The sequence below is a fragment of the Myotis brandtii genome, unplaced genomic scaffold (genome assembly GCF_000412655.1).
Source record: "Myotis brandtii unplaced genomic scaffold, ASM41265v1 scaffold1102, whole genome shotgun sequence".
Classification (NCBI taxonomy): Eukaryota; Metazoa; Chordata; class Mammalia; order Chiroptera; family Vespertilionidae; genus Myotis; species Myotis brandtii.
In genome coordinates, this window is record NW_005353757.1 from 480,222 (window position 1) to 496,589 (window position 16,368).

Here is a 16,368-nt window from a genome sequence, read left to right on the forward strand (position 1 = left end):
AGATATACTTCATGTTAAGCCAATTCATTGACCAGGTCAAGGCTTACATTATAATTATGTGTAGTGGACAGCCAAACAGGACATATCCAACTGAGATCAATATTAGCCTCCTGAAGAAATAGAGCACCAGACTGAATCCCCATAATGCTATTCTACACCAGACATTCTGGGAAGGAGAGAGACAAAGGTAAGTTCTATGAAACATATGACAGAGTTCAATGTACACATTGGTGTATACAAAGGGTTAACAGGAAGAAAGTAAGAAAAAGCACAAAAGTACATATCTAGAGAGTTTTCTGTTGATGCAAGTCATTCTTTACATATTAACTTTATCTTTTGACTGAAAATTCCCACTAATAGTTGTATACTTAAATGTGAGTCTAAAAGAATTCCCTATATCATATAAATGACAGGGAATTATTATTTTAGATTTTCTATAATACATTAATAAGACCAAATGGGATATATTACATGAATATATAGTATTTAATGTCACTTATTTCTCAGTAGCCATTATCATCCTAATATAATGCGTGGGATTCCTGTGATGCACAAGTCATGTTTCTCAATGAATCTAACATCCTATTTTAACTAACTTGTTTATATTGATTCATCTGAACTTTAAGCAGTTTATTTAGATAGTAGCCAGTAGATTCCAGCCTCTCATCAATATGAGTCTTACAAGAGAGATATCACTGTGATGGTGGTATAGGAGACCCCAGTCACCATCCCCCCAACAGAGATCAACAATGAGACAGATAGCCATGAGCAAAAAAAGCTCTTGGAGAGCTCAGGAGTCCACTAAGGAAACTTCAGCAAGAGAGTGGAACAAAACCCCTGAGAACAAACACACAAAAAAGGAAAGAAGAGCAGTTTCATTTGCCCTACATCATTTCATGACCCAGCCCAGCACAGCTCGGCACCAAGGGGGAACTCCCCAGCTAAAAAGAGTTCCCCTCACTGGGAATGGGAAAGAGGGGTGAACAAACAGCTGTCTCAGCCTTTCGGGGCACCACATGAAAGACCCACTTCAGGTTCACCCTACCCAGAGACTGGCAAAGCTGAATTGTACAGAGAGGTCCAGGGACAGGGCAGAAGAGCAGGGGTTCCCAGTATAAACCATACAGCAGGAACATCCCTGGTTCCAAGTGACGTGCTCTCAGAGGACCCCAACAGTTCTCACCACTGAAAAAAAACAATAGTCAGCACAGCAGCCACAGTTCCCCAGCTGATTTCACCAGTTTTTACCACACAGGTATTCAAATTCAAAGATACCAGCCACCGGATTCCCATCCCACTCCCTCCTACCCACACCTGCTGGAGGCTGGGATTCCCACAAGCAGCTCATGCCTAGCTTTCTGAGGCTGCATGAGTGCAAGATGCCACCTAGACCCGTGAAGCTAACTCTTACCACTGTGCCCCTCACGGCCAATGCCTCTAGCTTTGCACTTGCACTCTAACTGCTAATATAGCACCAACCTCTACTGCCCTGTATGCACCCATGGTGAGATCCTGTAGCCCTGGTACACTGTTGGTGGGAATGTAAATTGGTAGCACCACTATGAAACACAGTATGGAGGATCCTCAAAATATTGAAAATAGAAATACCATATGTACAGCAATCTCATTTCTGGGTATGTATGCAAAAGAGATGGAAGCATCATCTCAAAGAGATATCTGCACTCCCGTGGTGTTCATTCCAGCATCATTCACAACAGCCAAGACATGGAAACAACCTAAGTGTTAATCAACAAATAAAGAAAATGTGGTATGTATGTTTGTATATAATTGTAATGGAATATTATTCAGCCATAAAAAAAGAAGGAAATCCTGCCATTTGTAACAACTTGGATGGACCTTGAGGGCAATATGTTAAATGAAATAAACCAGAAGATAAATTATCTCACTTATAGGTGGAATCTACAAACATCAAACTCATAGAGACAGAGAGTATAATGGTGGTTGCCAGGAGTTGAAGAGTGGGTGAAATGGGGAGATGTTGGTCAAAGGGTAAAACTTTCAGTCATAAGATAAAATAATTCTGAAATCTTATACACAGCATGGTTGGCCATAGTTAACAATACTATATTGTATACTTAAAAGTTGTTATCAAAGTATATTATGTTCTAACCATACCAACAAAACAGTAATTATGTGAGATGAAAGACTTATTACCTAACCTTATTGTGAAAAACATTTCCTATTATGTGTGTATCAGATGATCACCTTGTACACCTTAAACTTAAACAATGCTATATGCCATTTATAGCTCAATAAAGCTGGGGGGGGGGGGGCCGGACTAATCTTGCAAAAGATAAGAACTACTCTCAAGAAAAAAAGCAGTTACATGACTGATTTTTTTTTACTCCATCAACCTTTATTGTTTTTGTTGTTGTTGTTATTGTTATGGTAATCTCTGTGTATGAATCAGAATATAAAAATTGATAATAAATTGAAAATATGTATGCATAGAAAAAGGCTGATAATGTTCATGCCCTTTGAGAAGAATTCTAATCATTAACACCTATCACTACATATTGCACTTAAAATCTATGCTGGGAATTGTTTACTACTTATTTCCAGAATTACAGAATGAACAGATCTGCCTTAAACCATCAAATATACCAAGACTCCCTCTTAGAGGTTTTGTTGTTTATTGTTTAATTTTCAAAAAAATTTCTAGTCATAAACTGTGTGCTACTTTTCTGTGTGGAAAAATTATGAAACACCTTCAAATGGACCAAAAAAAATTACTGAAATGCCTTATCAAGTAGTCTCAGGGATATATGCCTTCCATTATCTTAATTATCTTACAATCCTGTAAATTGTAAAAAAAAAAAATAGTGATGTAAATTACTCTTGTCCATAGAAATATAAATTAGTTGTGTCCAATGGAATGCAATTAATTACTGTCCTAGACAGACCCATATTCATTTTGGTATTCTTTTTCTCACTATTTTTGGGTGATACTTTAAATTCTTCTTTGAGTCCACTGTAATATATTACTGGTTCCCTAGTTAATGAGTTAAATAAAATACTTGGCATGTGTTTATATTATATCCTGTATGGAAAAAGTATTCTACTTTACATTATAATAATTTTGATTTATTATGCTACTCTGGGCAGTTACAAAACCCCATTTAGCCTCAATAAACAGGGAATACAAAGTATTTTTATGTTTTTACAGTAGAGATGTTTACAGCATATCCACAAAGCTCTGGGCTATTTGTGAGGATGAAATAATACAGGTGATATCGCAGGCACAGTTCCAGACTACTGCAAAAAAATGAATGATAATAAAGAGAGTCACACAAATTTTCTGGTTTCCCAGTGCATATAACAGTTTTGTTTACACTATGCTGTAGTCTAGCGTGTAATAGCATTATGTCTTTTAAAAAAAAACAATGTACATACTTTAATTAGAAAATACCTTATTGCTAAAAAATGCTGACCATCATCTGAACCTGTTGGGAAAATGATGCTGATAGACAAACCTTCAGTTGATCTAAAATGCATCCACAAAGCACAATAAAAGGAGGTATGCCTATACAGATACAGAAGAAAAAGTGCTTCTTTCTTGGGTCGCATGAGACTCAGTCTCCTCTAACTACGCTAGAGATACTATTGCCCATCTGAGGGGTTTATTGTGAGGACTAAGACAGTATACATAGAGCACCCAGCATAATTTTGGCACCAAGCAGGACTCAAAACGTTAGTCACCTTTACTTTTATAAAGGGTCATAGGAATAGATGTTGAAATTATATTTATTTTATGTATCTTAATACCCATGAGAGTGAAATAATTCTTGATTAGACAAACACCAACTTTTTAAAAGCATATCAAAGACACTAGTACTAATGGCTTTAAAAAACAGCTCAAATATATTCAGCACTGTGTGGCAAGCTCCTTGCTGAGAGCTTTAAAATCATTCTCTCGAGTGAACCTCTCCCAGTAACCTTATAAAGGTAGCTTCTCATAAGGATGTTAAAGTGGTGGCCCTATGTTATAGATGAGAAAACTAACCGAATGAGTACTACCAACATGCAAAGTGGCGTGGAGACCTCAAATTTAACCTTGAATAGAGGGCATGTTTTGTGTCACTGAAAGGAGGAGATAAAACACCTGAAAGCTTCATGTGAAAATAACCCCTCCCCCACTAAGCCAATCACTCATTAACTTAATTGCAACTTAAGTTAGGATTTCTGGTTTCTCCCATTATTCCCAAATTCAGCTTTCCTGGGGATCAACTCTGAGGATTCTTAATAGCTGGCATTTTTCTCCATATTCCCTTTTGAACTCTAGCTCCTGGCTACTAACAGCATATTTCCATTAGTTGTTAACACCGCTATACCTTCTGGGTTTAAGACTTAGGGATGCCTGCACAACTGGGTCCTCTGCTTTCTCTGAAGCAGAAGCAAGCAGCCCTGGGATGGCCCTAATGACTGAGGCACTCCCTTCAGTCCTGCAGGCCTCCTTCTGGGGGAGCCTGTGCTCTGGCAACACAGCACAGCTGACATCTGGTGGGCATGAACTGTAATTGCACCCCGCCACTTGACCCAAGATCCTGAAATCCACTATATTCCCCTGAACACAATAAATAGGCTAGCATCGCTTCCTCAGCCCTGAGGCACTACATCTCTAAAGCAAAAGCCAGGTCTGTGTGACATTCTTAAATTTCCTCTAACGTTTCATTTAGTCTTCTGAATTTCACAATGTTACAGGATTTTTTAATAATACAATCATTGTGAAAATTCAAAAAAAACACACACACAGCTTTTGAATGTTTAAAAGAAAAAAATCACTTCCACAGACATTTTTAAGGTGATTGAAATATTGCTTCATAAAATACAAGAAACTTAGATCTACCCCTCAGCATCTTTGTATATCCTTCTACATGTATGTATCCAAAGTTAGTAAGACATAAAGAAAAAGCATTCAAAAGCACTTCTTGTCCATTCAACACACATTCATTAGGTGCTTACTATGTTCTAAGAAATATGCTAGATCTGGGATATAACCATAAGATGTGGCTGGACTTCAATACATACGAACATTATTTTAAATAAAAAGTACATTACATGGTCATCATTCCCAACTTCTTTTTCCCAATATCATCTGGGCTACCTAGGCCATCATTTGATGTAGTAGTACTAAATGTTGAAAAATAGCTGATCTGAAATACTGTGAGAGGGCAGCACCGGGCAGTGGGAATCAGTATTGATTTGGTCCATGTGGAAGACTCAGACCACACTATCCTTCTGATCTGGACAACATGCCCTCAAATTAGTAGGCCAGCTGTCTGCAGATGTCTGCAGCTGTCTGCCAATTTGGCTACCATGCCAAATTTTCTAAAAACTCCTGGTTGTTATGAGCGATTTCCCCAATCTTCTTGATACATCTACATAACACATTCTTTCCAAGTTAAAGACAAAAATAATTTCCTTGTCTCTCTGCTCCAGGAAAAGTACTACATAATTTTTTATTCATTTTATCCCATCTACCTCATATAAAAAATAAAGATGTAGCAAAAACAGCATGTTTTCAAGAATGAATGACTGGGTTCTAATCCTGACATGATGCCTACTGTGCACCCTGACAAAAGTACTCTGGCTCCCTGCTTCTAGGTTGTCTCGTCTGCAAAAAGGTAGTATCAAAGCCAACAGTGCCTTTATAGGGAAAGATTACATATAATAAATCTGTAAGACTATTATAGTCCCTGGTAAACAGTAGACACAAAATTAATGTTAACTCTTCTCCCCTATTATTTCTCCACAATTTCACCAAAGGTACTCATTGCTCAATATAGAAGCTTATATAACATTAAGCTTTCACCTTTCAATTAGAAGTATGTATCACAATGTAGAAAAACCATACTCTATGTAGAGGCAGTCTTCATCTGGTGAAATAAATAGCAACTCATAATTTTTTTATGGATTTATTACTCATGTTCAACTGACCAAAGGTATTCTCCATAAAATCAATTACCTTTTAGTTTCTTAATACCAAATTTGTTATTTTAGCACCTCTACATGTGACTCCACAAAACATTAATCGTCCTACTTTGAGTCAGTTCCAGACAAGAGACACAGACTTCAACATTTTATAAGACTCATTTCTATACCATCATATAGTGAGGAAGAAGAAGGGATCTTAAAAGGTTCCTGGATTAAGTCCCAGGCAAAATATCATGATATTCAAAGCAGAGAATTTATGGTTCATAGTCTACTTGAATTTATCCTCCGGGCAACATGTTTTTATTTATATATAATTTTTTATTAATGCAGGTTAACACAGAAAGAATTCTGTCAAGTTCCTCTTCACAAAAGTACTTTTCCAATTCTGAAAAGTTGTCACCTCTAAAATCACCTCTTTTCTTTTCCAAGTTAAATCGTTCCAGTTTCTTCAATTTTTCTTCACAGAGTATGCCTTAAAATTTTCCATTTTGTATGACCTATTTGAATCTCTTGACATTTTACTAATATTTAAAAGAGTATAATCTATAGGCAAAGTACTGGAGAGACAGCTTAGTAGTAGAACATCTTTTCCTAATCGTGAAGAAAAATGGTGAATCCTGTTCCACAGAAATGCTTACAAGTTCATTTAACAGATGTTCTGAGGAAAACTAAATTCAACACATTTGGCACAAGAAACGTTAGAGATTGTTGTGGAAATCTTATAATCATACTTTTATCAAATCAGTAAAGTTAATAAATGAAGTGCTTCAAGGCTATGTCTAATCTATTTATTCACCAATACATTTTGCACTGAGTGACAATATTAAAAAAAAGATATAATTCTTATACTTAGGGCATTTATAATATCCTAGGAGAAAAATCAGAGAGACAGGAAATTATACATTATCAGAAAGACACACACTTCTGAAATAATAGAATAGAAACTGAGTCTGAAAAATGAAGAACAGAGGGATGATATGTCAAATCGGATTATCATTTTGAAGAAGTAAGAAATAATTCTTGGAGGTTATCTAATCCATATCCATCCCATGTACACCATCTTATTACAAGGAAAAAAAACTCATGATGAAGAAAAGCAGTGGTGATATTGAAATTGTAAGTCTTTCTGTTCCTGCTTTCAAAATTATTTAATTTAGTTGGTTTTCCTCTTCCCAAATGAAAAAATTTTCACCCTCAAAACCATAAAATATTGGAAATTCTTGGAGGTTATCTAATCCATATCCATCCCATGTACACCATCTTATTACAAGGAAAAAAAACTCATGATGAAGAAAAGCAGTGGTGATATTGAAATTGTAAGTCTTTCTGTTCCTGCTTTCAAAATTATTTAATTTAGTTGGTTTTCCTCTTCCCAAATGAAAAAATTTTCACCCTCAAAACCATAAAATATTTTTAATACATTTCTGTTGCTAATATTTAAGGATGTCTCAAGTAGACAGACTTGAACAAACATTTCAAAGAAGAAATAATAGTTGATATTTTCTCTTATTACTTGGTTCAGATTTGTCCTTGAGCTCTGGAATCTGTTGTTTAATAAGTTGTTATTCTTATCAACTACTTCAAATATTTCATTTGTCTGATTGTTGGGACCTTGTGTATTTGAGTTCACATCACCCACAACTAACAGTAATGTGTGTAAGAAATTCACACAAAACCTTTTCTTTAAATATAATTGAAATTTGTTTAACTTATTTTCTTCCTCTAAGTCCAAGAAGTTAATTCTTTTTAATTTTCTTTTTTTACCCATCAAGTCAAATGTGCTATTGAAATAAAGTCGATCAAATATATCACCAATGGCTTTATCAATAAATGCCTTTCTACTACTTTCTTTCTTATTTCTGAACATGGTCTTGTTTGACTCTAGGAAACAGGGGTGTATTTTCATCCATAAATAGTTGTCCAAGGAATTTTCAATATCAGAATCTTTGCAATATACAAATCCTCGGTCTTCCTCATTTATAGGTTGGATAATAACTGTTAGTATTGGGCAATGTTGACCACAAAGGGCATAGAGTTTATCCAAAGAGTCACCCTCCTGAAGTGCACCATGAGTATTATTATTTCCAGGCAATGGCTGGTGTTTAATAGTATCATCAGAGGCAGGATGGACTTTGTTGGCAGCAGTAAAGACATGAGTGACAGGGGTGCATACTCTTTCTGACCTATGATTAGCCTTCTCCTCTGCATGAGGATTTCGTATTTTCTCCTTAGGACAAGTTTTATTTTGAACATCTAGCAAATCCTCCTGAAAAGACTCAGAGTCACTACAATGAGGCATGTTAAAATAATTGCATTTCAGTTCAAGGGGTTGAGTCAGTTCCTCCAATTCTGAAGAGGAGAGTTCAGCCATGTTTGGGCCTGGGGCCAAATTTCCAAAGTGTGAATATGGTATCTCATTACTATTCCCAAGTAGAGTATCCACTGATATAGTATCTGCATTGCCACATATGCCAGAATTTTCAGGAGATGATACTCTTAGCAAATGATTTTCTTTCAGGAGCCACTTGCCCTTGTCAATCAGTACTCCTTCCTCTCTGTCCCTGAGGATTCTGTTATGATCATTTTGTTTTGTGCTACGTTCTACAATGTCTCCCCCATGATAATTGGCCTTCATGTCATTAAAGTCACATTTAGCTTGTCTTCCCTCCTGAAATTTCTGCAACTTAGATGAACCTCTGGATACCTGTCCAGAAGAGCCAAATGACTGACCTTCAGAATCATCAAGACCTGCTTTTCTAGCACACTGAAATTCCACAGAATTGTAAGGACAAACCTGAGATCTGTGCAGAGACCCAGGGAAAAAAGATGGTTTAACAATCTCCACTTTACCATAAAGTTTTTCTATTGTTCTCTTAACAAGTCCTTTATTATATTCTTTCTCTTGAGCAATCTCCTCACCATTGTCATTGGAACCATCACTGGATGTTTTCCATGGCTGATCATTCTCACTGTCTTGTGTATAGTCTGACCAATCAGAAGTCCCTGTTCTCTTGAAGCCGTTTTTAAAATCAAGAGGGGACTCTGAACAACTGCCAATTTCCATGCTTTTCACCATCATTTTTACCCTCATATTAGTTTCTCCCTCATTGAGTTCCTTTTCAGGAGCAGAGCAAAACACTAAAGATGGTGGTGATGCCATGCCCCTACTGTTTGCCTTACAAATTACACCATTCCTTCTTTCTTCTTCCACAATGTTCTGGACTTCTATTAACTCCAGATTTTTACTAGTCTCTAACTCTTTTGGGATCAGTTCTTCAGTGGTTTGCTCTCCAGTATTTAGCTTTGTATTAAAGATATCAATGTCCTGCTTTTCTAATTCTTCAAAGGATTCCAGTTCTGAAATGTGTCTTTCATTTGATGTTATGCTTTCGGTTTTTGAACCTGATTCTTCAGAAGTCTTTGATTCTTCCTTATCAAAGGATGTATATAAATTTTTATCCTGAGACTTTTTTAATAAACAACCTCTAGATTCATCTAGAGCACTATGTTCCTTATCAAATTCTGGTTCAGTTGCATTTAGGGAAACACCACAATGGTTTAAATTGCTATTTTGGTGTGGCACCAATACATTAAAGCCATGTTTATACCCAGGGTCTGCCAAAATATTTAGGTCTTTCTGAACATCATCAACTCTTTCTACCTCTTCAGTGAATTCCAAATTATCAGTATATGTGATTTCTTTGGAATTTAAGAAGTTACTTGTATTGCAGACTTTGATGGGAATGTAGGCCCCATCAATTGGGCAAGCTGTCTCGTAAGTATGTTTTTCCTCATGAGCACAAACCTTATGGGAAGATACTGCATCAGTAAGTGAACAGACCTTTCCTGGGAAACAAGCCTGATTCATAGAGGTCTGATCCATGGTACAGCCATCACTATAGGAAAAAACATTTCTGAGGTTACAAGTCTCTTTTGGAGGATAAATGTTACTCACAGTGCACACCTCACATGGAGAGTAAGTTGCCTCTGAAAAACAAACTTCAGAAGCACAGTCCTCACTGGCGTTTAAAGAGAAGATTTTCTGTGCTTTTTCATTTTCAATGCACTTAGAAACTCTCTGAATGTTAGGTGTGGAACAATTTGCAGAAAGACCTACTGGAACCATGTCATGTCCTGTCTCAGTGAGTCCAAAGGGATTTGTAGTTGACTCCACTAAATTGGCAACAGCAGCCTTCAAGTCATCAGCTTCCTCTGTGATGGCAACATGCTTTAGAACCTCCAACAAGGCAAGTATTTCTGAAGTTCTGTTGGTAGTCTTGTGAGCATCACCTTGACAGAGGCTATTCACACTTCCCTTTAGGTTTAGCATCAAAAGCCAAGCTAGAAGGACATTAGTGGATGAATCACACATTGGGGAATGGGAAGGCACATCTACAAGTGAACCTGGCACTTGAACACCACCATTCTGGGTCTGGTGAATACTGGAAACTAAAGCTTGCAGTTGGCGAAGCAAAAGTACTAGAAAGAGGTCTTTTGGAGTGGCCTCTTCCATTGGACCTACTTGGATGGCAGCCTCTACATTTTGCCCTTTTGTAGCTAGGTTTATTTCTTGGTAAACAAGGCTTGGTAAACAATGTCCTGACTTTTCAACAGATCCTTGACTTTTAGTATTATGATCATCAATAGTTGACTGTGACGAAGTACAACATTCATGCAGGGAAAGCAAGTAAGCATCATTCAGAGATTCAACCTGGCTCTCATGGAGATCTTCAGTAAGTTCTTCACTGTTATCTTTGTCAAAAGATTTACCTACCTCTTTATCTAGATTATCTCCTGTCAAACTATCATTTTTAGTTATGAGCTTATTTCTCTTCATGACACAGTTATTTCCTTTTTCAGAACTTGTGTGATAATTATTTCCTGCAAAACCATTGTTACAACTTACCGCACACCTTTCCTTTTCACATATTGGTGCTGATTTTTTAGGTTGCAAAGCTGAATGCGGATTTATGTTCTGCAACCATCTCTGTATATAATTTTGAACTGAATAATGGGTAATATCCTCAGGAAAAACAGTGTTTTTCAAAGATGGTAAGGAATTTACCCTTGTTGTAGCACGTTGTTTACTTACAATAGTTCCTGATTTTGACTTAGCCCCTTTTTGTTTTTTCTGGCTTTTTAAAGTTATATGTGAATTATTAACTTTTGAAACTAAACTCTTCTTTTCCATTCCTCTCAAATACCAAGATGCTATTTCTGCTTGAGCCTGTTGTCTGCAAAAAGCACTGGGGTTTTGCTCAAAAAAGTTAACCACATGAAATAAATTTTGATTTTCAAAAATATTTTTGCAATATCTGAGTTTATTACGGGGAAATGCTTTATCTCCTTGACCAACTTCTTTTTTTGCAGGGCCTCCTAAGTTTACTTTGTTTAATGGTCTAGGTTTTCTTTTGGCTCTAAGTCCTTGAACCTTAGGATTCTGAATAATATTTAATTTATTTTTTTGGAAATTCTTAGAATTCACAGGATTGAGATTACTTTTGGAATAAAAATAACTTGTTTCAATTACCCTATCACTTGCATGAAGGTCTTCCTCACAAAGTAACCCTCCTTCAATGGGACTGTGTGAATCTTGCAATATGGTTTCCTGTGCAATTCTACCTCTTGTGTTTATTTTCTTACTAGAGATTCCTTTAGTTGCAATGTCTCCATCCTGATGCCTGTAACTTTTCACTTGCTGCTGAGATATCATCTTTTTGCTGGCAACAGATGATGAAATCCGCTTTTCATTTTCTGGAAGTTTTGTTAAACTGCACTGAGAAAATTTATTAATTAGTCTGTCAATTCTTCTGGTGACAGTAGAGGATCCTACTGAAGCTGGGGCCTCAGAAATATATTTGTCAGTTCCAGAATTTGTACTTGAAGAAGGCGCTGCATCTGCTAAAATAGGACAGAAACCATCATTGGTGTTACCATAAGTTCTCGAGTTCTTCATACTAGTTTTGTTGTCTGGTGTTACATTATCAACTATATCTTCCTCCACAACTACATTTTCTGGTATGGTGTGTGGAAAGCCATGATTATGGGACATCTCTAACATCTTCTGACTTGTAATTTCTATAACACCAGCACTTACTGAACTTGATTTGAGTTGTCTGCTTTCCTTTTTTCTTTCTGAAGATGACTCCATCTGCTCATTGTTATCTATCTGAATAAGTACTGGTTTGTTAGATACTGATGACATTTTACTGCAAGAATGTGTAAACATGTGATACTCAGATTTGTTTTCTCCATCTTTCCTTTCTTCACTATAAGAAAATTGTCCAATCATTTTTTCTTGAACTTCAGTTTCAGATACTAAGGTCACACTCCCTATCACAGATTTCTTTTGTCTCATTCTCTTTGGTCCAGGTGTAGGGGGCCTATAAAAATGATGTTCTGCTTGATCCTGAGTTCCCTGGGTGGCATTTGTGTCCATAGCAGAATTCTCACAGTTAGAAATATAAGTTTCAACCCCTTGATCTGTCATTTGAGTTTTTATCTCCTCTGCTAAACTGTCCTCTTCATTATTGCTTTTCTCCAAAGGTGAGACATCTGCAGACAATGAACATGCTGCAATCTTTAAACCAGATTTCAGATCATCTGTTCTTCCTGGAAAACTGTTTATATCACTCTTTTCATGATTATTAGAAAGACCAGCTCTACTGACACTGGTTGTCCATTTTATGGTTTCCTCTTCTTTTATCTTGAATCGAACTTTCATCTCAACTGTCATAGTGCCATCTTGATTAAAAATAATTGATTTCTCAACATCATCTTCAGAAGGATATATCAATAAATTCTGAGAATTCTTTTTTTCTAAGGCCAAATAATGTTCAGGAGCAAAGGAATGGTCTGAGTAGCAATCATTATTATGCATTTTGTCAGAAGCAGCAGAATAAATCTGAGACCTTGGGCTTGAAGGCATAAGTGTGCTCACTTTCAAGATTTTAAGAGTACAAGATTCCCCGCATCAAAATATAATGTGGAAGATAGAGGAGTTATAAATACATATATCCAATAGAAGAGGCAGCAAAGGAAAAAGAAAAGGAAAAAAGGAAATAATTAGTATGAAAAATATAATTTTTCTAAATTTCATAGTAAGATATCATTAATATGTTTCTCACCTCTATGTATTCATTGGTTATTTGAGTTCACTGTAATATCTGGTATATTTCTACAAATTTTTTTTAAAAGAACTTTAATCATAATCCAATGAGGAGATTCATAGAACTTTAATTTTCAGTTGAATAAGGCAATTTTAAAAAGGAAAGTATAAAGCAGAAATTGCCAAGTATTCTAGCAAAAATAGATTTTTGTGGTCTTTACTTTTGTTGTTTGATTTTCTTTACCAGTACTGAAATTGGAGTCTACCCAAGTGCTACTCAGTTATTCAAACAAAGCAAGTAATAATTTATGGTGGTATTTATTTTCCCATTTGTGCATATGCAAGAGAGGCATTTATAGCATTTTGAAAGCTAAAGCATTTTTATAATTTAAAGGCTACCTTAATCAAATAATAATTATTAATTTAGCATTCACTTTGTATAATCAGTGAATCTGATTTAATATAGGGTACAAAAGAGAGCTAGACATAAGGCCCAGATATCTCATTATCTTTATAATGTGTATTTCTAGAGATAACCTTAGCATTCATGCTTCTTATACTAAATCAAATCTTATTAGTGATTTGTATGGATTTTTACATGCTTGCCATCAATTAAATGCCCTTAACTTTTCAAAATATAAACCTAGAAATATTTTCTCTTATCCCTCTGTACTTTTACCAAAATTTTAAATGAAAATGTCTTACTCATAATTTTTTAAAGTAAAACTTAAGGAAGCCCTCAGATTCCCTGAAACCATCAAAAATCATACTCAACAACCCATATCAAACACAAAATAATAAAATCAGTTTAGCAAAATTACCAAGGTAAATAGTAGTACTGTATACATAATGAATACTCAGCAGCTAATGTGTACAAACAGAAACATTAATAATTATCTATTGAGATTATATATAAAACTAGAGGCCTGGTGCATGAATTCGTACACAGGTGCTGTCCGTCAACATAGCTGGTGATCAGGGCTGATGCAGGGGAGGAGCCGGCTGGCCGGGTGGAGGGACCATGGGAGGTTGGCCAGCCAGGGGGAGGGACCGCAGCCGGCTGGGGGAAGAGACCACGAGAGATTGGCTAGCCGGCCATGGGAGGTTGGCTGTGGGAGCACACTGACCACCAGGGGGCAGCTCCTGTGTTGAGTGTCTGCCCCCTGGTGATCAGCGCACATCATAGCAACTGGTCAACCAGTCGTTAGGTCGTTCAGTCACTTAGGCTTTTATATACATAGATAGATAACTAAATAACAATAAATAACAGATGAATTTCATCCACTTTAGTAGTAAGTAGAGGATTAATACTACTTATCCATCTCCAATTAAAATTTAAGTATAAATGGCAACCAATACTCTAGCGGAGAGCTAAAATACTTAGCACAATGAATAATGAAATTAGCCATGCCTGCATAGGGAATTTACAGCCTATCCCACACTCCTTAGCATCAAGAGGACCTCCTCCTCCCCTATCCACATTGTGCAGTATTTCCTAAGAAATTATCAACCTAGATTATTGTTAGCAAGCATGAAGTGGCTACACAAACCTTTGCTTTAAATAAATAAAATGTGAATCTAAGTGCCTGTGTTTTTTCCTTCAATAAGTAAAGAACACATGTAGTTAGAGATTTTTAAAAATATAGTCACTCAACTAACCTACTAAGCTCTGCATGATATAATTAAGAGAAACTTGCAACCACCAGAGATGTCACCTACATATTCCAGAGACTTCCTCGCCAAATAAAGAACTGCTGGCATCTTGATTTTTTAAAATCTAGGTATTATATGAAAGAAACCCATACCTCATCAATTCAATTTAAACAGAAATATCACAGATTGATTTGGAAAAAATCTTTTAAAAATGAGATAACTTTTTATGACACACTCCAACTATAAATATAATCAGTTTCAGTTTAGAATGTTTTTTATCCCATTTTCTCTTCTGTGATGAAGAAAACTGGCCATTTAAGCAAGGATTTTTTGTTGTTGCTGCTGCTGTTGTTGAGCTAAAAAATCCCAGTGCTAAACAGAAATGCTGTATATATAAGTGACTTACTCTTTTTGCTTTCTGACCTAGTATTTCCCTTGGGGTACACACGACGAGAGATCCCTGGTAATCTAGCAGGCAGCAAGAACTTCTGGATGTCATAATTTCCTGGTTTAAATGGCTCCCTCCCTGCTGCCACCACAACTCCAGGGCTCGCAATCACGGCCTGGAGACTGGGAACCTAGAAGAAACCAAAGAGATATGGTCCTTACATAAGTAGCATGCAGTTTTGTTCTTTCCATAGGATAACTGTACAATGGATTGAACCAATTCAACAACCTCTGGGCTTGAAAGAGAAAATCACCAAGTATTTGTTAGGCACCAATGATGTATGCAAAATAACGAAATACCAAAGTGTGGGTGGTGGCGGTTAAACCAACACCCTTCCTGAGCCTCCATATTAGCTGAAAAAAGACAGACCTGTCTTCCGTCAAACTAAATAAATCTTTAAAAGGTATGCAATACTGCCTCTGCCTCCCCCACCAAAGTACCCAGCTGTAGCCGAATGTCTACCCTGCGCCAGGTGATGAAGGGCCCGGTGGAGGCACCAGGACCAGGAAGGTGAGCTCTTGTGGACACAGGGGCAGCTGCAGGGGAAACTCTCCCCTGGCCCCCTCAGCGGGCATCCCAGGCAAACAGAAGGGACTCTGGGGGACTCCTTTTTAAGAAATATTGTCAGCCTGGCCAGCGGTTCTCAGTGGTTGAGCACCGACCTATGAACCAGGAGGTCACGGTTCAATTCCCAGTCAGGGGATATGCCTGGGTTGCAGGTTCTATCCCTGGTGTGGGGTGTGCAGGAGGCAGCCGATCAATGATTCTCTCTCACCAGTGATGTTTCTCTCTCTCTCCCTCTCTCTTCTTCTATCAATAAAAAAGGAAGGAAATAAATATATTGTCAGATGAGAATCTATGCCAACACATTACATAACTCAGGGCTCAGGGAAGGCAGACAAGGGGAGGGAGCACGGGAGAAAAACCACCCTCCCGGGGAGAAAAAGCAACCGCCCACGAGGGTGGAGCTCACACGCACACGCGAGAGCACCTAAGCCTTCTTTCCCGCGGGACGAGCTCAGGCGTGAGAAGCTTCCAGAACCTCACCTTCCTCCCATCCGTGGAGTACAGCCTGGTCACGCGGCAGCGCATGACCTCCGCCAGGTGCTGCAGAAAGGCCTCGAAGCTCTGGGTGACCCTCCTGCTCAGAAGGACCACGCGCCCAGCGTTGGGGTCCCCGTTCCGGAACACCGGCAGCCGGCGC

At 37.4% G+C, this 16,368-nt stretch overlaps 1 protein-coding gene across 1 annotated transcript in view; it reads right to left on the reverse strand.

Moving 5' to 3' along the window:
- Positions 1 to 7,202: 7,202 nt before the first annotated feature.
- Positions 7,203 to 16,368, reverse strand: part of RP1 (retinitis pigmentosa 1 (autosomal dominant)) — a 14,356-nt gene continuing 5,190 nt past the window's right edge. Inside the window, exons 3-5 of the mRNA XM_005857327.2 lie at positions 16,212 to 16,361; positions 15,123 to 15,294; positions 7,203 to 12,894 (exon numbers count right to left, since the gene is read on the reverse strand). Of these exons, the coding sequence (XP_005857389.1) occupies positions 7,304 to 12,894; positions 15,123 to 15,294; positions 16,212 to 16,361 (5,913 nt within the window). The 3' untranslated portion in view covers positions 7,203 to 7,303. The remainder of the gene's footprint in view (positions 12,895 to 15,122; positions 15,295 to 16,211; positions 16,362 to 16,368) is intronic.